General features: G+C 35.5%; 1 protein-coding gene and 1 pseudogene across 18 annotated transcripts in view; one reads left to right on the forward strand and one right to left on the reverse strand.

The window, feature by feature from the left end:
- Positions 1-25,086, forward strand: part of slc19a1 (solute carrier family 19 member 1) — a 50,810-nt gene that overhangs the window by 15,639 nt on the left and 10,085 nt on the right. Inside the window, exons 1-5 of one of the 18 annotated variants that reach the window (XM_073954009.1) lie at positions 5,551-5,911; positions 6,085-6,153; positions 9,186-9,310; positions 13,519-14,120; positions 18,976-19,756. In XM_073954009.1, coding sequence (XP_073810110.1) covers positions 13,851-14,120; positions 18,976-19,756 — 1,051 coding nt within the window. In that variant the 5' untranslated portion in view covers positions 5,551-5,911; positions 6,085-6,153; positions 9,186-9,310; positions 13,519-13,850. Of the gene's footprint in view, positions 1-5,550; positions 5,912-6,084; positions 6,154-9,185; positions 9,311-11,972; positions 13,016-13,518; positions 14,121-18,975; positions 19,757-25,086 lie in introns of those variants that run through there. The other 17 variants (XM_073954005.1, XM_073954014.1, XM_073954008.1 and 14 more) reach the window with 17 other exon arrangements.
- Positions 9,174-9,247, reverse strand: LOC137496036 (U6 spliceosomal RNA; annotated as a pseudogene).

Genomic DNA, 25,086 nt, shown 5'->3' on the forward strand with positions numbered 1-25,086 from the left:
TGAAAACCGCTCCAATTGGTCCACTGTTTTTATGTTGTTAAATTTAAAAAAAGGAAGGACTGGGTGTGTTTATTTCACCCCAATATGACGGTCTATACCAGGGGTGGCCAACCCTGTTCCTGGAGAGCCTCCTTTCTGCAGATTTCAGTTGCTACCCATATCAAACACACCTGAACCAATTAGTTAGGACCTGAACACCACGTGATAATTACAGGCAGGTGTGTTTGATATGGGTTGCAACTGAAATCTGCAGGAAGGTGGCTCTCCAGGAACAGGGTTGCCCACCCCTGGTCTATACACTATATCTACACATATGTCTGTCCAAACAATTTGAAAACTAGATTTTTCACTATAGGTGCCCTTTCAGGCAAGTCATTTCACTCGGCCGCCATCTTTGAAACACCTCTTGGGCAGTATGTTTGGGCATTCTGTCTGAATGGGGAAACATCAAATTCTCCAAAACTGCTTGCCAAGCTTACAATTAATTTTCATATTAGGGATCACCAAAAACAACTGTCTCTTTAGTTTCATTTCTAAACATCCAAATCACACAAATCTGCAGAAACTCACGTTTGGTCTGAGCAACTCCCCCGGAGTATCATCAGTATAGAACATTTCAATGTGTTCATGTCATTGACCCATAGACATTTCCTGCTTGTTTTCAAACTATTTCATGACTGTAAAAAGAGGCAATTAAATCATAACCTAATGTTAAAACAGCTATCATAACATTATTTATCAATATGTGCCTTATTTTGGATTCTCGAAAGCTATAAAAACTAAAAATGTAAAACAGCAATTACGTTGGGACCATTGTTTTTCTTAACATCCCTCAAAATGGTCTATATTGCGATCAATGATTGGCTCTTGTACTAGAAGGCCGGATTTATTCACCATATAGCGATCGATGATTGGCTCCTACACTAGAAGGCAGGGCTTTATTCACCATATTGGCCTTTACACTTTTTTTCCACTATTTTGGCCCTGACCTGGTTGAAAGAGGTGTGCCGCAGGGGCTCATGCACGCTTGTAGTGTGAGTGCAAAGCATGCCTGAGCTCGAAACTGAAGACGAGACGTGACTTTTAAGGGACTGTTTCATATGGCTTTATTAATCATTCTTACTGTTCAATGAAAGCAAACTGTCATAGATTATTAAAGACGCAAACCCCTCACTGCACCACAGCTGCACCTGCAGCAAACCTCCTAATTCCTGCTGCACGATGACTTTATGATCGTTTATGAGCATCAAAAGTGGCTGATCTGTTCAGCGAAATATTTGACTGCGTGTTACTGCATATCAAACAACTAAAACAATATAACTAAAGAAATCTCCACTGTGCTGAGTGAGAGAGCTTCTTACTGAACAGCGTTCTTACTGATGACGTAAGGCCTGAATGCGATGAGAGGGCGGGCCATCGGGGGAGACGGGAGGGAGGACAAGCGTGCTTTGGCCTGGTTCTAGGCAACTGTACATAGTGTGTGTATGCCCTTAATGGTGTCTACCAATCAGCAGAAGGCAGTCTTTATGCCATCATTGGTTGATTGAAGTTGTAGGTCTTAAAACGAGTGGCCTGTTTAAGCTTTGTGAGGATAAAATGATTAACAGCCACATCAAAAGTGGAATCTACTCATAAATCTACTCTGAAGAAAGTATAATTAGCTGATAGCGTACTGCTAATTTCAATAGTGTCAGCTAGTCTTCTCAAGTCTCTGGTAACTGTTAGCATGTTGACTTCATCCGTCTCCTGCAAACAATGCTGAATCAACACTTGTCAGATGTGATTTAGCCTGTTAATGGGCGTTATGCACACAAAAAACAGCACAATTTTTTTTATTGATCAGCAACACTGATAGCATAAAGACCACCTTCTGATTAATAATAGACACCCTCTCAGTAGCATATTGAGCTCAGAAAATGTAAATACGGAACTACAGTCAATAAATTAATAAATTTTATTAATTCATTAATAAAGACTCAATTCAAAAGTAATACAAAATTAATAAACATTGGGGGTGGGGGGGTTTGTGAAATTTATTTAAGTACTGATATATTTATTTATGCAGGAATTTGTATATATGTATTCATTTATTTGTAGATTTAATGTATTATTTACAAAAGAATTTGTGGATTTATTTATTTATTGTTTTGCAAGTTTTGTCCTCCATCCTAATTCTAAAATTCACTCAGTAATCCTACCTGGCCTGGTAGTGTTGGGCTCATGACTGGTGGTTGACAATGTAACTGGGTCTGCCTCTTCACTGTTACTTCACTGAACAGATAAAGTACAAAAATAAGTTTGATTATACATAAAGTAGACAATGTTGTTTTGTATAGCGTAATGTTAGCTTACAGGTGTTGTGCCGAATTTTAACTTCCTGCCAGAATTGGACTCCCCGGCCACCTCGTCGTCTTCATTTGTACTGTAGGCCTACTATCACTGGTCTTATGGAAAAAGTCCTCTGCTTAGTCAGTTCCTTTGCGCTTTCTTTCCATTTCAGCTCTTATTTTTTCCTCGCATAACACCAACAACATGTTGTTTTTTTGAGCAAGGTGCCGCTATCAGGTCAAAAGATAATTATGTCACTAACTGAATAAAAAGATTTGAGGTATGAGAAAATAATAAAAAAGAGTGGGGCTGCGAGGAAAGGCTGCAATAAAATAATGAGTTTGAGTACAGTTAGCCCAGAAGGAATCCAAATAATGTCCAACAGGAATGGATATACCAAAATCTGTGCATACGGTGTGATCCATTCAAGAAATTCAAATAATGTCCAACAGGAATGGATATACCAAAATCTGGAAAAAGAGCAAGTTTTTTGTTAAAGCTATACATGATTTGTGAAAGCTTGGGGACCTTTAATTTGACAGTTTTGACTTTTTTTGCGATTCTGACTTTTCTTGGAAGAGTAAGTCTATAAAAGGAGAAAAAGAAAAGGTTATGAGGAAAAAAAAGTCAAAACTGATTAGAAAACAATTTTGATTTTTACATTTAACACAACCAACTGGCCCTAAATTAACATGAGCTGTTTGTTCAAAATACTCTTTCATAGAAGTATCTTCTGCAAAACAAACAAATACTGCTTTGATTGTTTTCCAAAAGCTGAAAAACAACACAAGGCTTTAAAACAGTTTGACTGTGACTTTTTGAAGTATTCAGGCACAATTTTCAGGCACATATGCAAAAGACCTTTTGTCTTTTGTATAATGTACACAAATTTGTTGTACATTTTCTATATCCTTTTTTTAACCCCCCTCCCCCCAAAAAACAATACAAAAACAAAACAAAACATAAAGCACTGAGTACTTCAATTAAACCTTTAACACATGTCATTTGTTAGTTTATGTTGATGCACTCGCCTACAAATCACCACAATCTGATAAAATGGCTTCATACCGCATATTAGAGTAATGTAATATTTCGCAGATTCAGATTTTTCACAGACAGGTTTCACAGACAAACCTTTGGGTCTATGATCGTGATGACGGAAAATGCGAAATCCAGTCATGAAAAGAGAATTAATTGCGGAATATGACATTATATTGTAGATTTGTTTATAAAAGGATACCATGCTGGACACTCAATAATTCGAAACATGGACTAATTTATGAAAACAAACCTTAAAATGCAGTGGCGCAGAAGGTAGTGCTGTCGCCTCACAGATAGAAGGTAACTGGTTCGAGCCTTGGCTGGGTCAGTTGGCGTTTCTGTGTGTAGTTTATATGTTTTCGCCGCATTTGTGTGGGTTTCCTCTGGGTGCTTCGGTTTCCCCCACAGTCTAAAGACATGTGGTACAGGTAAATTGGGTAGGCTAAATTGTCCGTAGTGTATGAGTGTGTAAGGATGTTTCCTAGATATGGTTTGCAGCTGGAAGGGTATTCGCTGCGTATAACATGTGCTGGATAAGTTGGCGGTTCATTTCGCTGTGGCAACACCGGATCAATAAATGGACTAAGCTGTAAAGAAAATGAATAAACGGTTCTCAATAAGCATTCTTTAGCAATCATGTGTCCACTATCGCCAACGTTCAGTTCCCAAACTCAAGACCACAAGACGCCTGAAAGTTCCCGGATGTGTTCTTGATAGAGGAAGCATTGATGCAGACTTGAGCAAAAAACTTGCTTGCGAAGTCCCAGAAGTCATTGCGAATAAATAAAGGAGAGGGAGGCGCAGCATTTTATGTAGTTACTAAAGTTCAGAGATTTAGACTCTGGAGTTTCTCAACGTGCAAGGGTGAAAGTAAACATTAACATGTAAATTTTAATAAAGACATAAACTCATTAAGGGTGTTTATTTCCTGAAATTCATAATAAAATTAGTCTTATTTGTAATGTGCATAGTATATGTGTAAGGTTTTTGTACATGTTATATATAAAAACAATAAATCATTGTATGAAATCTGGGATATTTAAATAATTTTCCGTCAAAATGCGTGAAGGTTGTGTGACTGTGATCTGGAAGAACCACTGGGAAGAACGAAGCATCTAATTTCTCACAGGACACGCTCTCTGTTGTCGAGGTCCCCTGAGTTCATTCTACCAAGATAACCTGGCAAAAACACTCTTCATAAGAACACGAGTCAGCTATTTGCGTTTTTGGAATTAAGAAACAACCATTGTCTTCAAGTCCTTGGTGTTCGTGCGAATAATAAAAATGGTGCAGTTTTGTTTACCACGAGGCAAACAAGCATCATGTGTTTTCAGCGTATGTTGTCCCCTTTCACTGACGTTAGGCCCCATGACGCTTCAAGCAAAACAATCATGAACCATCTTGGACGAGATGAGTCTGGCTGTAGTAACAATACAGAAGGGGTTGTGATTACAGAACACAATACAAAACACCATCGCCTCACAGCAATGGTTAGTTGGGTCGAATTCCAACTAGACCAAGAGGCCTTTCTGTGCACAGTTTACTTGTACTCCCCGTGATCGCAGTTGATCATGTGTTTCCTCTGGGTGCTCCGGTTTCCCCTACTGTGCTGTCCAAAAGACTCATAGACATAGTGTACAGGTGAATTAGATAAACTAAACTGGCTATAGTGTCTGCATGTGTGTAAATGAGAAAGTGTATGCATGGATCGCCATGTATTGTTAAGAAACTTTTGTCTGTGAAAATAAAGAATAAGAGCATTATACTGTCACTTATAGAAATTTGTTTTGTTAAAGTAACAAATAACATCCTCATCGTGATAAAAGCAATATCAAAAACTCAAATCATTCCAATAATATAATAATATTAAATTGACAAATGTTTCCCCCAAAAAATTATTAATTGATAAATTATTCCATGAAATATTCCCTTCTTACAAACGGTGGATTTATAGCTACATCAAATGTTATATGTTGGCCTTTTTGTGTGAAAATACACAATAAATATATGCATACATTGAATACTATCCAATTTGAATTGAATGAATTTTGTGACTTGGGACGATCCTGTGCAGTACCCAAATAAAGCGTCCACTCTTCCACTACTGTATATTTTCTGTTTAGTCACAGGCCACAGCCAATCTATGGCCACAGCGCGTGTGGTGGCTGCGTAGGGAATGACAGCTCCTGTGACGACAATTTTACTAACACAAGTTTGGTTTGTGATGGGTGAAGTACAACAGGTCATTTTCGATGTTCTGGTAAGCCTACAAATGAAAAAGTCAAGGTAATACGACGCAAATATGTGACGAAATAGGCTAACACATTATGCTAAGTGGATGTACTAACATTATTTAAGGCTGACATCCCGTTTAGGTCGTGAGTCGAACTGAATATGATGATCATACATTTGCTTCAAGCCCTCACAGAACAATTTTTGCATGAAAAAAGATGTTTTAATGTTACTTTTACTTGATTTTTGATTTCGTACAAAAGATTTACCAGGAATTACGACGCTATGTCAGTTCAGCTAACACCAATGTGTAAGTGCATATTTAAGCTAGGTTGAATTGGTGTCAATTGTTTAAGTAGAATTGATCATTGATTTTAATGCATTTATAACTGAATCATCATGATGCTAAATCTTGTCACTGTGAATAAGTTTTTACTTAATGGTATACTTTAAACTTGATTTTCGCTCTGCGTTTTCTGGTAGACTTACAAAGAACAAAGAGAAACGATGCAACCTTTTCAGTCCATCTATGCACAAGCAACACAAGTGATGGTAAGTGCATTTCTGCTATTTTACGATAGAGTTTATGCAACAATCATTCTAGGTTGAATTGGTGTTGATTTGTTATTGAGTGAAGGTATTCGCAAGATCCACTTTTTATTAACGATGACGACACATTTATAAATGTAAATCAGTAGAATGGTAAATGCAATCAATGTTAATTGGTAAATGCATTCAATGTTAATCAATGTTTTAGGGTAAAATAATATGTGCATGTTGCTATTTAACTTGATTTAACTAAAGCGTGCTGTGAACAGGAAGACGCTCTAAAGCGCGGCTGCTAGTGCAATGGCGTCTAAACTCATGACATCTAAACTCAGTTTTTTTCACTGGATACATTAGAAATTATGAAAAAATACTGTAAATTAATAATTATCAATCAATAATCAATAAATAAAAGATGGAACGCTTCACGAATTTGCGTGTCATCCTTGCGCCTCTTGCGGGAGAATCTTCGGTTCCCTTCCCGTTCCACAGTTCCACTTTCCCTTCTTCCTGATTGGCCCGACGTCTGGCTCGGGATTGGTCGACGCAAAGTTCCACAAAGCGTGCTTCCGAATTTGGTCATGTCATGTAGCGTGCCGTTGGCTCTTTGAGAAAGTTCCACTGAACGTGCGCTCCGATTGGCCGCTGGGCGGGACCTCCAGGAAGCGCGATTTATAAAGCGGTGCAGTAGATAGAGGAAGTTAAAAAAGGAGACAAAATAGACTATAAAGACGACAAGCTTCGTTGTAAATGTTTATTTTGTTTGACAAAAAATAGATATATACATGTATATGTTTTAGGGCTTTATGATAGCATAGAAAAACGCGATTATTTCTAAAATAACATTTCCCTAGAAAAATGCATTTTTTTTTCTGTGTTATTAAATCATTTACTTAATAATATTAAGTGGTTAAAAGATATTGTTCAGATGCAATTAACTCTAATTCTAAATATTATAAGTCTAATAACACTGTCAAGGTGCAAACATTTAGTCTTTAAAACAACTAAGCAAGATAAATGTTTATTTTGTATAAAACAAATATAAATATACATGTACAAGTTGTAGGGCTTTATGATAGCATAGAAAATGCTATTATTTCTAAAATAACAATTATGATAGCATAGAAAATGCTATTATTTCTAAAATAACAATTATGATAGCATAGAAAATGCTATTATTTCTAAAATAACAATTATGATAGCATAGAAAATGCTATTATTTCTAAAATAACATTTATGATAGCATAGAAAATGCTATTATTTCTAAAATAACAATTATGATAGCATAGAAAATGCTATTATTTCTAAAATAACATTTATGATAGCATAGAAAATGCTATTATTTCTAAGATAACATTTCCCTACAAAAATGCATTTTTTATCTGTGTTATTAAATCTTTTACTTAATAATATTAAACAGTTAAAAGATATTGTTCAGATGCAAATAACTAATTTTAAAAATTAAGTCTAAGTCTAAAAACACTGTAAAGGTGCAAACATTTAGTCTTTAAAACAAATAGGCAAGATATTCTGACTCTTATTGGCTGTTGTCATTTTCTTTTTTCTTCTTAACTTCTGCTATTAGTGTTTATTTACAGCTCTGGGTTATGCTTTGAGCTGCTCTAGCAAATAGCCGAGCAGCAACTACTGGGAAGGTAGTTTATAAAATAATAATTTATCATATGTTTGTGATTTTTTTTTCAAATATTGCATAAACTGTTGTGATAATAAAATAATTTTACGCTATATTGTACTGCCCTAATATGTTAAAAGTATAAATGGTTATATATTTTGTGTAAATCAACATTTTTCTATTTTATTTCTAATCTCTGTGTACATTTCAGCTTTTTTTTAAAGATTTGTTCAGTAGCTACAGTGTCCCAGGAGTGGGTTATCTGTTGTGACTCGAATAACTTTACACAATATTTATATTACACTTTACATTCATCATTTTTTCTATTCATTTATTGCAAACAAGTGTTAAAGGATAAAATAAAACTTCCAAAAATACACTGCGTACACATATTCATGTGGTTGCTTTAATGTTATTATTGTGTAATTTAAAGGATGGTAATATTAGGGTTCTGTATATTATTCATAAACAAGTTATAAACTCTAGTTTAGCTAACAGTAAAAATAAAAATGGTATAAAATTATATTGTAAATTAAACTTAAGTAAATGTTCAATGTAAATGCAGTAAAAAATAATATGTATATGTAAATATAACTGTAAACATTGATGTAAATGAAATATTTAAAAATATATTTAATTGTATTTTTAAATAATTTATTAAACTTTTAAAAATTGATAAACCTATTTTAATATCAACGCCTGAAATTTTAATTTTATTGTATTTTAATATAATATTTCTTATATCCTATAGCCTAATGTTTTTAGGTACTATATTTAGTTTAATCAGTTGTTTAAATATTTTATTATGTGTTATTTAATATTAATAAATAAGTTACCTGAACATTACGGTCAATATAATTGACAAAATTCTAAAACATTTAAAAGTCAATATTTCAGTATGTTTATTATTGAACTATTAAAAAATATTATATTTCTTAAAAGGTGTGAAATATAAGTCCTGATTATAAAAACATTTTATCTAACTCACATGCAATTCAAATAAAGCTATATTTAGTTATGTTGCAAATAAACATACAATTATATTTGAATATAATGTAATACATTTATTAAAAAATAATACTTATTATTATGTTACTCAATTCTTTTTCAAATTATGTAATATATGATATACAATGAGAGCAGTCTACAGCACATGGCTAATTAATATGCACCTGTCATACCCCAGAAAGCACATGGCTAATTATGCCAGTTCCCGCCTTTGATTTTTTTACCATATTGGGTAATTTCATTAATTTCAGCAAGCATGAGCACCTGTCAAGGTCTCAGGTGACCCCAGTGGGGTTCAGGGGTCACTACCTTGCAGTCTAAGGACTTGTGACGTCGAGAGGACTGCTGGGGGCCACAGGGTGGGGACAGAGAAGATCCATCAGGTTCCTTTGCGCAGGGGCCATGCTAATCTTCTCTGTATCGTTCCAATTTTAGTATATGTGCTGCCGAAGCAAGCACGAACTGAGAGGCGGAAGAAGAGCTATATATACCAGGGAATTCTGGGTATGTTTCTTACTGGTGGTAAGTAGATACACCCCTTATTTAATTAGCTTCCAACAAATTTGAATGTATACACTGGTGAGATAGACCTGTAAACTCTTATGATCTGCAAAATTGCAAGCCAATGTTTTTGTGGAAGGTTTATTTTGAGTATTTCCTCAGCTGTAGACCACATGTAAAAAAGGTTCCTCTCTGCTAGCTGTGATTGGATGTTTCGGTGTGACAGTGAAGAACCCGTGGCCACAATGTTCCACACCCTCCCCCACAGACATGCGTAGAATGTTTCCCCCTCAACGATGACGAGAACAAAAGGTTGAAAGACCAGCAAATGCTCCTTTCACAACCACCAAATCAGTGAAAACATCGTGAGATGTGTGGTGTCTAAGAAAACCACAAAACCCAGAAAACTCAAAACAGCCACTTGAAACAAACATTGTAACATTTAGATGGCTGTTTTGGAGTCTTTCTGATAGCTTTACATTATTTCCTTATATATTTTATTAGGCTAAATGTAGCCAGTGTGTAGCCTGTAGGTAAATAAAGCAGTGAGCGTGAAGCAAATGATAGTGAGAAAGTAGGGAATGTAGAAGATCATAAGTATGACCAAAAATGATCAATAAAATTCACCATCTAAAAGGATTTGAAAAGGTAAAGAGCGCAGAGCAATAGGATTTATTTGAGAGTGGAAAAAGTACTCTCATGAATATGAAACATTTAGGCAAGAAATGTTTTTTATTTGTTTTTCATAAACTTGTTTTAGGCCATTAAACAAGAATGTAATATAAACAAGATTGCTTTAAATGTTCTATTGATCAAACAGTTATGGAAAATGTATGATGTCAGGAATAAAAAAATAAGCAGCACAACTATTTTTTTAACAGTGATTGTAAAAGTAATGTTTTTGGAGAACCGAATCATCATGAATGAATTGTGTAAAGTTGAAGACTGGAATAATGTCTGCTGAAAATTTAGTTGTGCTATCAAAGAATTTACAAACATTTTATCAATTCATTCATTTTCTTTTCGGCTTAGTCCCTTTATTACTCAGGGGTCGATACAACAGAATGAACCGCCAACTTATCCAGCATATGTTTTATATATGTGGATGCCCTTCCAGATGCAACCCAACACTGGAAAACACCCATACACTCTCGCATTCACACACATACACTATGGACAATTTAGCTTACCCAGTTCATGTAATTATATAACATTATATAGAATGTAAAAATACAAAGATTATCAGGACATTTTTAAACAATTAGCAAATGAAATGTTTGTCGAAACATTTCTCATTTTAATGTAATGTAAAGATAGTTGCAATGGTTGATGTTAATAATAAAAAACCCTGAATTTTAACAGTGTCATAAAATAAGAGTAAGTAACTACTACATCAACAACAGCAAAAAGACTAGCCAAAATAACATATATTATACGAAATAATCAATTATTAAAGTCTAACACAGGTAATGTGTCAAGAAAATGGCCCCAAATATAGTCAAAGTCTGTGGGTTTTTGTTTGACAGAATTTTCTCAGAGGTACTATAAGATACAAGCTCATTGATCCACTGTTTTCTCTCAGGGGGTTCTCAGATTTAAATTTTTTTTAAGTATACTTTTTTTTTTTTTTTGCTGTAGTGGTTGCAAAAATCCAAATAAAATAGCTTTTGTGGTTGATCAATTGAAGTAAACTGATATCACCTAATAGCCAAATTTTAGGATCTGGATCTATTTGATAGTTCAGAAGATGTTGCAATAACAAACTTTCTGAATGTCTCCAAAACTGGACAGCTTCAGAGCATATAAAGTTTTGCTGTATCTTTAATGAATACACTAATAACAATGTAATAAATGTGTTGTTAAGATTTAATGACAATCAAAATATATTCACTTTACTTATTTTACATTTACCTAATATTAGCTCCACCTGAAAAATAGTTACCAAAGATAAAAAAAATATTTGACACACTATTTATGGTCTTATATGAGTGTATATCATCCCCTGCAATTTATTAAATGATAGTTCAAAACTGAAAATTCTCTTCACTTGTTCCAAACCTGTTTCATTCTTCTGTTAAACACACACACAAAGTTAGAATCTCGTAACCACTGACTTTAATAGAGTTTGTTTTTTCTAGTAGAGCAATTCATGGTTACAGGTTTATAGCTTTCTTTAAATTTTCTTTTTTAAAACAGAAAAAAACAAACTCATAAAGGTTTGGAACCACTTAAGTAGGATGTGCATTTTCATTCCTCTGTAAACTATGACTTTTAAACATGACTGTAACAAATTTGAAGTATGTGTTGATGATCTTCACTGTTTGGATTTATTTCTTCATTATTTACTTATGTGTTTGTATTTAAGTATTTTGTTTAAGCTGGTCACTGTTCACTAAGCTTTATTTATTTATTTATTTATTTATTTATTTATTTATTTATTTATTTATTTATTTATTTATTTATTTATTTAAGCTGGTCAATATTATCATTAAAATATTTACTGAAAGAGCATACATGATTACTGGTTACTGATCGCCCCTTTACAGACACTAGGGGGAGCTTTATACACGTTTTAAAGATTCAAGCAGCCTACCATTCGTTCAAAATAAACATCCGGTACGCATGCGCAGTCATCCGCGCGCGCGCGGCTGTAGGCATGCATATGTCTCGTGGATTTTAAGACAGATCTCCTCACACTGTCATATCTGGGACATGTCTCGTGTTGATGGGTTAAAGTTTGTCGCGTTTTAAAACTAATTTGCACTTTATTATATTCCGTTGCATAAATTATTAGTTTATCGATAGCCTGAACACGAAAGGATTAAATCTGTTGACAAGGAAAACAACAGGCAAGTTTAACTCAAGCCAACTTAATTCAGATTTGCAAATGATTGTGATTTATGCAAACAACAGAGATACTACAACATACTGTTTCGTAATATCAAACAGACTTGGTCATGCGATTTGTAAGAGCTGACATTGCAGTGTTTGACGTGATTAAGGAGTACAAGCAGTCAGGGTGTCGTATAGAGGTAAAGTTGGTTTTATATTCACACATTCGTTAATTTAGAAGTCTCTATATTGTTTACCATGTTGCTTTGAATATTCGATCTGAATTAGCATGCAAGTATGACTTGAAAACAACATTAACACTGTTTATTTGACTGTGAGCAATGCTGTACTTTGATAGTAATTGGCTGCTTATATGATTTCGCTATTTAGAGTTTGCAAATAACGTTAACACTTATGAAGTTATATTATTAAGGTAAAGTCCGAATGTGCGAATATAAAACCAACTTTACCTCTATGTGTGTCGTTACTGTATAACGACGTGTTTATAATGCGTTTTTATGCTTCAACGTTAGAACAAGGTGCTCATTTCTGAAAATCATTTGACAGGCCGTTATACATGTTCTTATACGTGGAGGGATTTATTAAGGTAATGTTGGTTTTATATTCATATTCGTACTTTATTATTAATAATATAATTTCAGGAAAGTGTTCCTTACAAATTCCAAATAGTGAAAAGCAACAAATGACTATTAAAAAAGTACAACATTGTTCAGTCAAATAAATAGTGCTAATGTTGTTTTCAAGACATACTTGCATGTGATTTCAAACTAAATATTCAAAGTACAATGGTAAACAATAATAAAGGGAACATGTCACACAATTTGTCAATGAATGGGAAAATAAAACCAACTTTACCTCAATGAAGGATTTCAGGTTTGTGTATATATGTTCAGTATTTTATGTTTATTTTGTAAAATTATGAAATCAAATCACTGACTTGTGAGGATCCGAAAAACGTTTTTGGTTATACAGTGCTCAGCATATATAAGTACACCCCTCTTAAATCTCTCTTTTAAATTCATATTTTTAATAGGAAGGTATACAATATTATATTTGTGCATATACATTAGATTAGTCAGTACTGAAGCCAATCTGTAGCTTATTTGCAATATTTAGCTTGAATTTAATTGTATTATCTTTCAATTTCTAAATATGTTTGGTGTCTATAATATTGTTTTAACAAATATATCTGTTTAATAAATCTGTTGTGTTTGAATGCACAAAATACATTGCTTATAGCTACTGAGAAATGGATAAAATATTCATTTTCAAAATGGGGTGTACTCAGTTATGCTGAGCACTGTATGTGTATTTGACATCTGTTTAGTTTTGTATTGAGTAATTAACAGTTTGTTTTCTATTATATTGTTTTACAGAGTCACAATGTGCTGTCCAGTAAGGTAGCACTTTTCAGTCGGTGTTAGAAGTTGGACAAAGGTGAATGCTGGAATTTACTTGCACACAGAAAATGTCATCTTGTAGCCGTTTAATGAATTGCAGAGTCATTGTAAAAGGCTTTCTCAGCCTCCAGTAATCTTTAACACAGCACATGCCTTAAGATTTACTGGCTAGTGCATTCGCTTACTTGTCAACAATCTGTGAAAAGTGCTAAGCCTTCAGATATTACCTTTGAGGATCAACATTCCTCCAGCATTTTGTACATTACACTACATTATTGCTAATAATTAAGCATCAGTATTGCTGTAACATGGTGGAAGAGAGTACATCCAACGAAAGGACAGAGGATGTTAAGGAGAACATGACTGATGAGAATGGACAACCTGTGGAAAATGTGGCTCCAGAGTCAGTCATCCTTGAAACCAAGGAAGACCTGGAAGCCCAAACGCAAAAGACCAGAACCTGGATGTGGTCTGTGGTTTATCTCTGTTTCTACGGCTTCATGGTGCAGCTCAAGCCAGGGGAGCCGTTTATCACACCGTACCTGCTCAGTACAGAGAAGAACTTCACTAGAGAACAGGTGTAGTGTTTTTCTATTTCTAATTTAATTTTGATTTATTTTGTTAAATATTGAAATGTAAACTTATAGACTTAGTATTAGTATCTGACATATTAAAGTAAGACACATTTTGTAAACACCGAAACTTGAAAGAGCATTTACAGGTCACAGTATGTATTTATTTTGTTGCCAAAATCTAGTTGATGCACAATTATAATCACAATTATGATTGTGAATTTTGGACTTCAAACTGTGACACAGCTGCTGGGGTCTGGCAAGCCATGTGAATGTGGTCAGAGTTCACATTCCTCCAAAGTGGGTCAGATTTGCTGGGGAAGACTGAACTGAACTAAATTATGCTGACTTATTACATTGGAGTTATTGACCATAAGATTACCTTTATAAAAATCTTCTGCAAATCCTCAAATGAATTTCCCCTACCTCTGCTGCTCTTGATATTTACTGAACTGGACATTTTTCTAATTAGGCTAGTGCTGCTGATTTAGCCAAAATTTTAGTGATTTTAAATCAGGCTGATTTATTACATTAGAGCTGTTCACCACAAGATTGCTATATTTTTTAATTGGTTGAAAATCCTCAAGTTAATTCACCCTGATGTTAATCAGACTCTAATTGAATATTTTTCTAATTAGGCTTGTGCTGCTGGTTTGGCTAAAGCCACACTTAACACTTAGTGCTTTGTATTGTACTTTATAATAAGTCACATTAAGTTACCTTGACCTCTAGGTCAGTGGTCACCAAACTTGTTCCTGGAGGGCCGGTGTCCTGCAGATTTTATCTCCAACCCTAATCAAACACACCTGAACAAGCTAATCAAGGTCTTACAAGGTATACTTGAAACATCCAGGCAAGTGTGTTGAGGCAAGATGGAGCTAAACCCTGCAGGGACACCGGCCCTCCAGGACCAGGATTGATGACCCCTGCTCTAGGTACTTGCATCAAAAAAATAAATACAATGTACTTACTGTGTTCATAATATATTGCAGAACACATCTGAAGCTATTGATGTGTGATTTGGGTAGGGTTAGAGATAGGTTTGAGATTATGGGGAAGTTTAAGGGTAGGTTAGGGTGTAAGGAATGGTCAACAACAGTGTAAATACAGGTGTAAATACAGAAATCAATTACAGATGTAATTATATGCTCATATAGTACATTGTAACAAATTAGTAATTTCAGTGTAAGTACATGTTAGCTAAGGCCACGTAATATAAAGTGGGACAAAACACTTTCCCCCAAGTTCTTTTTTACATTACGTGATATTATTGCATATAAGTACAGTCAAAAACTGTTTTTCTGCATGTTGCTTGAGACCTGCTTGCTTGGTTAACTAAATGCATGTCTAAATTATGCATTATGCAAAGTAGGGATTGTTTATGCGTTTTTTAAATTAATTTATTTTTTATCATTGGCCTAAGGAAGTATTTAGCCTGATACTCTAAAATCAAAACATCTTTGAGAAATATGAACAGTTTATATACTTGTTAAGTAAATTTACAACTCAAGTGAAATACAAAGATTCTGGATGTATACAAGGGTTGATGGTTCTAGGCATGGGACAATAAAGGATTACCATGGTTTGGAAAAGTGAAGGTTTTAAAACTGCCATAATTTTCTGTTATATCGTTCCTATGATATATGTAATGTTTTTAACGTTATTTTTGCTACTATTTAGTTTTTTTAGGGCAACAAAATCTTATATTTTAAATGTTTTTTAAAGGACCATGACACCCCCCACTTTCGGTTAAAGTCTACTTCAGAATTTTTTCAAAAGATGCATGATTAATGGGCGTAGCGCTCCGCGAGCATCGGGCAGGAGTGGGCGTGGCCACCAGGGGAGAACGTGAGCGAACGAAGCTAAGTTAGCTCACAAAATACGACAAACCGTGAGGAGACGCATGAGTTTATAGTTTACAAAGTTAAAATGCAAAGAAATGAACAGTGATTTAAGGCCCTGCTACATTTGTTATTCGTAATTTCATATACACATAACCACAATTTATATCAATATAAAGATAAGTGTGTTCATGTAAACCCTATAAATGAGGACTTCTCCCTCAATCCCCGTATCCAGCAGACTCAGTGCAGCAGGTCTCCTGACCTGTCTATTTTAACCATTAGCCCTGCTGGTAATCTGGAGGATTTAGGCAAACACAGCAGCACAGTGATGTGTCTGAATGTGAACGAACTCCTGATAAAAGACAGCGTCCACCATTCTCTAATTCTCGTGCTGCTCTCCCGACAAAAATGCTAGCAGCACACACACAGCTTTGCTGTATGATCGGCCCTGACAAGATCACGGGGGAAAACATGCAACAAACCCCGTGGATCATGGCTTGACTCTGGCAGGTCTCATGAATAATTAAGCAGCCGGCTCTTCTCATAGGATAAGAAAACTCCGCTATGAATAATAATGAGAAACTGACGCGTCATCATTGCACTTGCAGTACTGCGCTACGTCGCCGATTTTGATCCCGCCCCCAAAATCTTTTTAAACCTGGAAGCTGAAATTAGCTGACAAAAGCTCAAAATTATCCAGTTTTCCCCACAATTAAAGCTAACAGGTGCTAACATTGTCTTAACTGATGCTCAACACACACAAATCTGTTAATATAAAAAGAAAGTTCTCCAGGGTGTCCTGAACCTTTAAAATAAAAAATATTGTGTTCAATGGGGAAAAGTTTTTTTTTTTTTTTTACCCAGACATTTACCAAGAACATATTATAGAGCAATAATCACAATACTGTGAAACCGTGATATTTTTATTCAAGGTTATCATACCGTTACAATCTTATACCAGCCCACGCCTATATGGTATGGTTATAACTGGATTAGTGATGTGCATTAAATGCCAGAGTTTCACATTTATGCCTTTAAGGACACCTTCTGGTAGACCATGATTACTGATTTAAAAAAAATAAAATATACCATGTTTCTACTTTTTAAACTAACTCATAGAATATATGTTTCTTTCTTCGATGCGATTAGCATGGGGCTACTTTATATGAAATGTTAAAAACACACTTATGTACATGTTTTTTGTAAACTGTTTTCAAAGGATTGGCAGAATTTTCATTTCCTCTTGTTTTAGTTATGAAATGTTATGAAATATTCAAGCCTCATGACTTTTTCCACTGGCGGCTAAAAAATCCTAGGTCCAACTGTGTCTAGAACATCGCTTTAAAGCTTGCATAGGAGCTTGGACAGATACTGTTTTTTTCACAGATGAACACAGGATCACATGTTACGCTCAAGGCTATTGCATCAGTAGAAGAATTAGAGTTTGAGACATCAGTAGTTTCAGTTGTGGGTGTTTAAATGATTGTATACAGTTATTTTTAAATATATATATATATATATATTTTTTTTTTTGCTTTAATGTACACATTTAAATAACAGAATGCAAATAAAATTAGACAATTCAAAATTTATATTTTTCATTAAATCCATGTCTTTGACAAAATCAGTGGGCTCTGCCACCCCCTACACTCAACCTATGACTAAATTTAAGTGAAAATAAAAATCAGGCATCGCAAAATGTCAGAGTCCCTGATAGCTTTTCGGGTAGGCACTCAGTTTTTGGTAGCCTGAAATAAATTGAGGTGAATTCTATTCAAGTGGCCTAAATGGAAAATATGTTATTTACTAAATAAAATTATATACATACATTTACTAAATAAAAAAGCTAAAATGGCATTCATTTTAGGCTACAAATGTATTTTTGAAAATAACCTAATTTTATTAAAGTTCTTTATTTAGAATTTTTTAATTGTGCCTGAAAAAATTATTAATGTGAAAACCTATTCCTGATCCCATGTTATAGCTAGGCCCACACGGAATCTACGCACGCAGAATTCCGCAGATAATATTATTGACTAATATAAAAAAACGTTCATCTGATTTATGTACAATATAGATTGTAAAGATATATTTTCTGTCTTTTAGTAGATATACTGTATTATATGAGAGACTTGCTTTGTTTACCAAATAAAATGGATCTAATTAAATTAGCATTTTAAACATCAAATAAAAGTTAAAAAGATATTATTTTTTATTTCACATATTAAGGTTTTAGTCATAAATAATTCAAAATATTTCAGCAGAAATCGGAATTGCAAATAACGTCCTTAGTTAAAGCACATAATTCGATTAACGTTATTGTGTCACCACGCTATCCATATTTTCTCCAGAGTTTCTTGAAATTTCGGGTGTTTCATTTAAAATTTTTCGACATTAACTGCAGTTTGACACTATCAAACTTTTTATGCTTTTCAATGTATGCCCCCGGTGAGAAACGAGATATTGGATGCAACTATGAACCCCTGGAAGGACTGTTTTAATTGAATGTGAGACCGCACACCTTATGGGAAAAGAAAACCCTCCGCATTTTGAGATGTAGGTGTCTGTGTTCCTTCACTGATTCGATCTTGTCACAAAATGCGGCAAAAGTCCTACACGACAGTAAAAGTTTTATTAAGGTGTTTACATATCTGTACTGCATTCCAATAATGCGACTAAAATTGGCTCCACGTCTTAAATCGATTTCTCTTTAGTTCGATTATGACTTTAGTTATATTAAAATAATCAAAAATCGCTGTTTACATGATAGCTTCTTAATCAGAGTATTGTCTTAATCATATTAAAATCTGATTATTGGTGTCCATGTAAACATACCCAATGTAGGTAAAACGTAAAACCAGGCATTTACAATTTGACTATTGACATTTCTAGTAGTAAAGGCAAGTATTTTATGGTCTATTTTCATGGTGATGTTACATTTATTTAGCATTTCAATGATATTTGGTCTCTGTTTATCCCATCTCAGATGATATAATGACTTTCTTTGATCTTTGCAGGTGACCAATGAAATCAATCCAGTTCTCTCATATTCTTACATGGTAGTGCTGGTACCAGTGTTTCTGCTGACAGATTACCTACGCTACAAACCTGTGCTGGTCCTCCAGAGCTTGAGTCATGTTTCTATTTGGCTCTTGCTGCTTTTGGGCAACTCATTGCTGGAGATGCAGTTTATGGAGTTTTTTTATGGCATCACCATGGCTGCCCGTGTGGCGTACTCCTCATACATCTTCTCACTGGTTCCAGCAACTGTTTACCAGCGAGTAGCAAGCTATTCCCGCTCATCAGTGCTCATGGGAGTCTTCACAAGCTCTGTGCTGGGTCAGATGTGTGTGTCTCTTGGAGGTATTTCATACACAATGTTAAGTGCCGTCTCTCTGGGCTTTGTCTCTTTTGGACTACTCTTGTCCTTCTGCCTGCCATGGCCCAAGCGTAGCATGTTTTTCAACAAAGCCCGTATGGAGGAGGAAAGGAAGGAAGCAGCTAAGTCAGAATTAGCCAAAATGAAGCCCGAAGAGAAGGACGGCATTGTGGAAGGGATGGACACCAACCGCAGTTCCCCTTCCTGGACTAATTCAGTGTTTGTTGGGATGCTGAAGGAGTTAAAGCACGTTGTAAAAGTGCCTAGTTTAAGACTTTGGAGTTTGTGGTGGGTGTTCAATTCCACTGGTTATTATTTAGTTTTGTTTTACGTGCACATCCTATGGAATAAAGTCTACCCTGCTACAGAGAACAAGAATGTCTACAATGGAGCAGTCGAAGCCGCCTCTACATTACTTGGTAAGATGGATCATTGCTTGTTGTAGTTGCTTTATGTGTTCATAGGGATGTAACAATGCATTTTAAGTCAATTGAAATGCATAAAAATGTCTCTTCTTGTGAACATTTTCAGTGCTAATCTGACTTCACCACAGACAATTTAAATAACTAATCAGCAGGGGTGTCAAAATTAATTATTTCTTCGATGCACCGGGATGCAGACAATTCCAAGTGTATCTGTCTGCAGACTGCAAGACTGGGGCGTAAGATGAAAGGCGTAACTAGATGTTATCGACATCCCATCGAACCCAACAAGATGTTTTGGCAAGATGGCGGAAACACTTAACAGAGAACATTTTCGCCAATGTTTTCATGAGATTTCTCCAAACTTATCCAATACCAAGTCATTTGATTTACTTTATATAAACATCCATTTAGCAACTCATGCAACTCCACCGCTGACTTCTTCATCTGTTTTGTCATGACAGTTAGTCTACTTGTCGTCTCCCTTGTCATTGCAAATAACAGTACAATGGTGAGCGTGTCAAGTATGAAAGCATCATCAACTCGCGGCTGTACATTAATAACCATGATGGTAGGGTTTAGGTTTAGGGAAGGTGTAGACGTTAATAAATGTGATGGTTGGGTTAAGGGTTGGGGTAGGTGTAGACATTAATAACTGTGACGGTTGGGTTAAGGGTTGGGGTAGGTGTATGCGTTAATAACTATGATAGTTGAGTTTAGGTTTAGGGAAGGTGTAGACAGTAATAACTGATGGTTAGGTTTAGGAAAGGTGTAGATGTTTATAACTGTGATGGTTGGATTTAGGATTAGGGTAGTGGTAGACGTTAATAACTGTGATGGTTGGTTAAGGGTTAGGGTAGGTATAGATGTTTATAACTGTGATGGTTGGGTTTAGGATTGGAGTAGGTGTAGACGTTAATAACTGTGATGGTTGGTTAAGGGTTGGGGTAGGTGTAGACATTAACAACTATGATGGTTGGGTTTAGGTTTAGGGAAGGTGTAGACGTTAATAACTGTGATGGTTGGGTAAAGGGTTGGGGTAGGGGTTACTGTTGAAGTCAAAATTATAAGCGCTCCTGAGAATTATTATTATTTTTTTTTATAAATATTTCCCAAATGATGTTTAACAGAGCAAGGAATTTTAATAGTATTTCCTATAATATTTTTCTTCTAGGCTTATTTGTTTTATTTTAGCTAGAATAAAAGCAGGTTTAAATATTTTGAAACCCATTTTAAGGTCAATATTATTAGCCCCCTTTAAGCAATATATTTTTTGATTGTCTGCAGAAGAAACTACTGTTATACAATGAACTGCTGAATTAACTTTATTAAGCCTTTGAATTGCACTTTAATCTGAATGCTTGTATTTAGAAAAATATCTTCAAAAATATTATGTACTGTCATCATAGCAAAGATAAAAGAAATCAGTAATCAGAAATGATATATCAAAACTATTATGTTCAGAAATAAGTTTAAAAAAAAACTTCTTTCCATTAAACAGAAATTAGGCAGGAAAAGGGTTGTCAATATTCAGGAGGGCTAATAATTCTGACTTCAATGTACACATTCAATTATTTTCCTCCCTGCAAAGGAAAGAGAAATAAATACAATAGAATAAAAATATGAAACAAACTGTGCTTTAAGCATCTTCACTGTAAGAATAAAACTTTAGCTACAAAAACCCTTCAGTCAAGAGCAGAGGAATTTTCTTGTTTTGTTTGATTAATGATTAAAACAACATTGCGCGCTGTCTCTTTAATGGTTTCTCTTTCACGTGTCTTTTGATCCTCAACTCGTTTGTTTATTACACAAATGAGGGTTATTTTGAATAAACGCTAAACACTGCGTTTTGACACCTATTTGACCATTAAAACGCTCACATTAAGATGACTAGATGTCTGCGCCTCGTCCGTTTCGCGTGGTGCGCGCGCGGTAAGCGGAGGTGCGCGATTCGGCGCCAGGCGTGAGTATAATTCCTGCTTCAGTGTGCGAATGAGACCAAAAGCTGACCGGCCGCATGCTTCTGGCATGCTTCTGGCTGTGTGCATGTGCCACACACACATAAGCACGCGGTCTTTCGCGCTTTTAGGAGCAACAGATGTGTGCAGCTGGAAAGGGGGCGGTATATGATGCAATAATCATTTATCTTGATTTATGCTTTTTCATAATCTTTTGAAGCCAAAATCGAAATTGGATTTTCGATTAATTGCACAGCCCTAATTTAATTTATACATTTTTTTTAATATATAGTATAGATTTGTTAATCACTGGATACAAGCAGTGGTGTAGCGGACGGGTCCGCAGGGCATGCATCGCGGGGGGGCCCTGCTTGATTAGGGGGCCCCACGTCGTCACGATTTTTAATTAACAACTGTGGTCAGAACCAAAGTTCACAGGTCCGTGTTCTCGGAACTCCTCTCAAGCGGTGGACTACTTCATTCTGATTGCTTGCCGCCAAACCGCGTCATAGCTCATACCATAAAGTTGACTTGATTTGAACTCCACGACGGCCACACCGGAGAAGACGCGCCGCGCTGTTCCTCGCCGCTGGTTCTCATTAAAAATGAATGACTTCTGGCTACTTTAAAGCTCTCGGCGCTTTCGGTTTGTGATCGCTCCTCAGTTTGTGAAGGCTTCCCCTTTTGTAAGAATTACGGATCAACCGTGATCTGCTAAAGCCTTAGCTAACATACTTAACCAGCTGCTTCAACTGTCAGTTTTGACAACAAACAGATATGGTGAGCAGAAAGTGTCTTTTAGGTTATAATAACTCTTCTAAAACCCTTTTCCAATCCTTCTGAATGTAATGCCTACTTTTACCACATCTGCTAAGCCTGCAGTAGAAAATACAAGCCACGCCCACTGTTTGCTTATTTAAAATTCCGTTTCTCTATAAACTACATCACAATATGAAATTATAAGAATCGCAGCTTCTGGTTCATGGGGACAATTTGAGTTGGTCGAGAGCTTAAACAAAAAATGTTTTGGCAGTTTGTGCTGAAGCTACAGTATATTGTTTTATATGAATAATTATACTAATTGTTTTTTACTAGCATGAGTTAGTCTGAGGAATACTGCAAGTGAAACAAAGGGGTGAAATGCTGAAATTGTGAAGTTGTACTGTTTTATTTTGTATGTTATTTTAATTAAAATTTGGACTGGCATTTTGAGAACTGATATTGTTTTGACCAGATGTGGCATCAGTAGTTTAGAATGTAACACCAGGTATGATCAGTCTTTCCCCAGTAGGGCCACTGTCCTGAACAGTTTACCTTTTACCTTAATCAAACACACCCTTAACTAGCTAATTAAAATTTCATACTACAAACTTCCAAACAGGTGTATTGAAACAAGTTGCAGCTAAAATCTGCAGGAAATTGTACCTCCAGGACTGGTCTGGGACTTATTGTTTGTCAAAGATCCATTGGTTGTTGATTGTTGACCATTTGATCACTACTTTATTTGATTTTCAGCTTTGGTGGCTTTCTCAGTTTACAGCAGTTGTACACACTTTATGATCGTAACAGCAGTGACAGTTATGCCATATCAATAATGAAACTAGCTGATTTACCCCAACCAGGTCATTCTCAGTGGTATGATTAGAGTAATAAATGTTCCAATTATTATAATTATTGTATAATTATTTTATCTATTGAGCTTTGAACACAGTGGCTAATCAGATGCATTTTTAGGCTAATCGCTCATGAAAATGCTGAAATGTCTCAACATAAACAATTAGCAGATATTGGGTATGGCGTGTAATAGACTAGGGAAACCCAATGTATAGAAAAATAATGATAATAGCATATGTAATATCCATATCGCAGAGAAGTGCGATAAATTTAACTTGTGTATTGCATGCATAGGTTATCCAATTTTGACCAATGAGATAAAGCCTTACTATCTTTATATTCTTTGTATTTACCTTTACTTTATATTTTCTATTGGTTAGACCAGGCCCAAAGGTTTACCTGATGGCTAAGAAACCCATTTTAAGGTCATTTGTTGAGACAAATGAAAATGACAGGATAAGTATCAGAATATCTGCCGAGTAAGTCAGTAATTTAAAGTCAAAATATTGACTAGACACTTTACAAATTTTTTCAAATAAACAAACTAAATTAGATTAATGAAATTTTCTGTTTCCTGATTACTTTAGTATAATCTTATCACATTATTGCAAATTATTACAATAGTTAATGAAGTTAGCATTTCTTTAGGCAAATGATACTGTTGCAGTACTTATTGTGTTTTATGTTATTAATTACTTACCCTATTATTTTTGTTTTAAGTGTGTACAAAAGGATTCTCGTAGCTTGATAATATTCTGATTGAATTACTGAAGGCATATAGTAGGGATGGGCCAATAAAACTGCATTGGTATTGAGCGAACACCATTGACAGTAAAGATAAAAAAAAGTTTGGTATGAGGTTTCTGTATGAAGCGCTCAAGTTTTATTAAAATGTAGCTGCTGAGTGCGCACCTTGCAGGGAATGCCAATAAGCTATGGGTTATTTCCAATGAAGTTGCGTGGCTTGATCGTGCAAATAGTAAGCGAAGCACATATGGGGCCATATCATACACCCGGCGCCATGTGGCGCAAGGGGTGACGCAATTGTTATTTGCTAGTTTCACCTTGGCGCAAGAGTCGTTTTGACATTTTCCATCAAGCTGTTTAAATAGCAAATGCATTTGCGCTCATATGTGCGCCCATAGGCGTTCTGGTCTAAAAAAGCAGGCGTGTTTGGCGCGTTGCTATTTTGAGAAACTGTAATAGTCTTTTCTTTAGACCAGAACAAACCCGGTCTAAAGTTCGGCGCAGAGTGCGCCTCACTTACACACTGTTTATACACAAGATGTGGATCCGTTTCCTTGATCGTTTGAGAAGTGTGAGTGTACTGAATCAGGTTCACTTGGACTTTGGCGCAGTACGCTTGTGTGTGAGTGCAAACACGCCTAAAGCCTGGTTTATACTTCTGCGTCAAGTGACCGGCGTAACCCATTTATACTTCTGCGTGCGGTCTCTGTTGGTCTGCATTAACACTTCCGAAACGCTAGTTGGCAGTGAGGTGTTAATGTTCCTCTGTGTCGAGTTTCTTCGCTGTTGTTTTGCTTTTCCTGAACACTTACTGGATGTACAAGTGGCTCAAAGTCACTCATTTTGAGGCAGGAACCGGCGGACGTGCAACAACTTTGACTATGAGGTAAACACAAAGCAAAACTTTCCATCTGGAGCTCCTTCACGGGACTCCACACTTGTAAACAATCGCTCCATCGGGGTCGCGCCATTCGCGCGGCTCTCGGTCCCGCCCAGACTCGTCAGCGC

The sequence above is a fragment of the Danio rerio genome, chromosome 6 (genome assembly GCF_049306965.1).
Source record: "Danio rerio strain Tuebingen ecotype United States chromosome 6, GRCz12tu, whole genome shotgun sequence".
Taxonomy (NCBI): domain Eukaryota; kingdom Metazoa; phylum Chordata; class Actinopteri; order Cypriniformes; family Danionidae; genus Danio; species Danio rerio.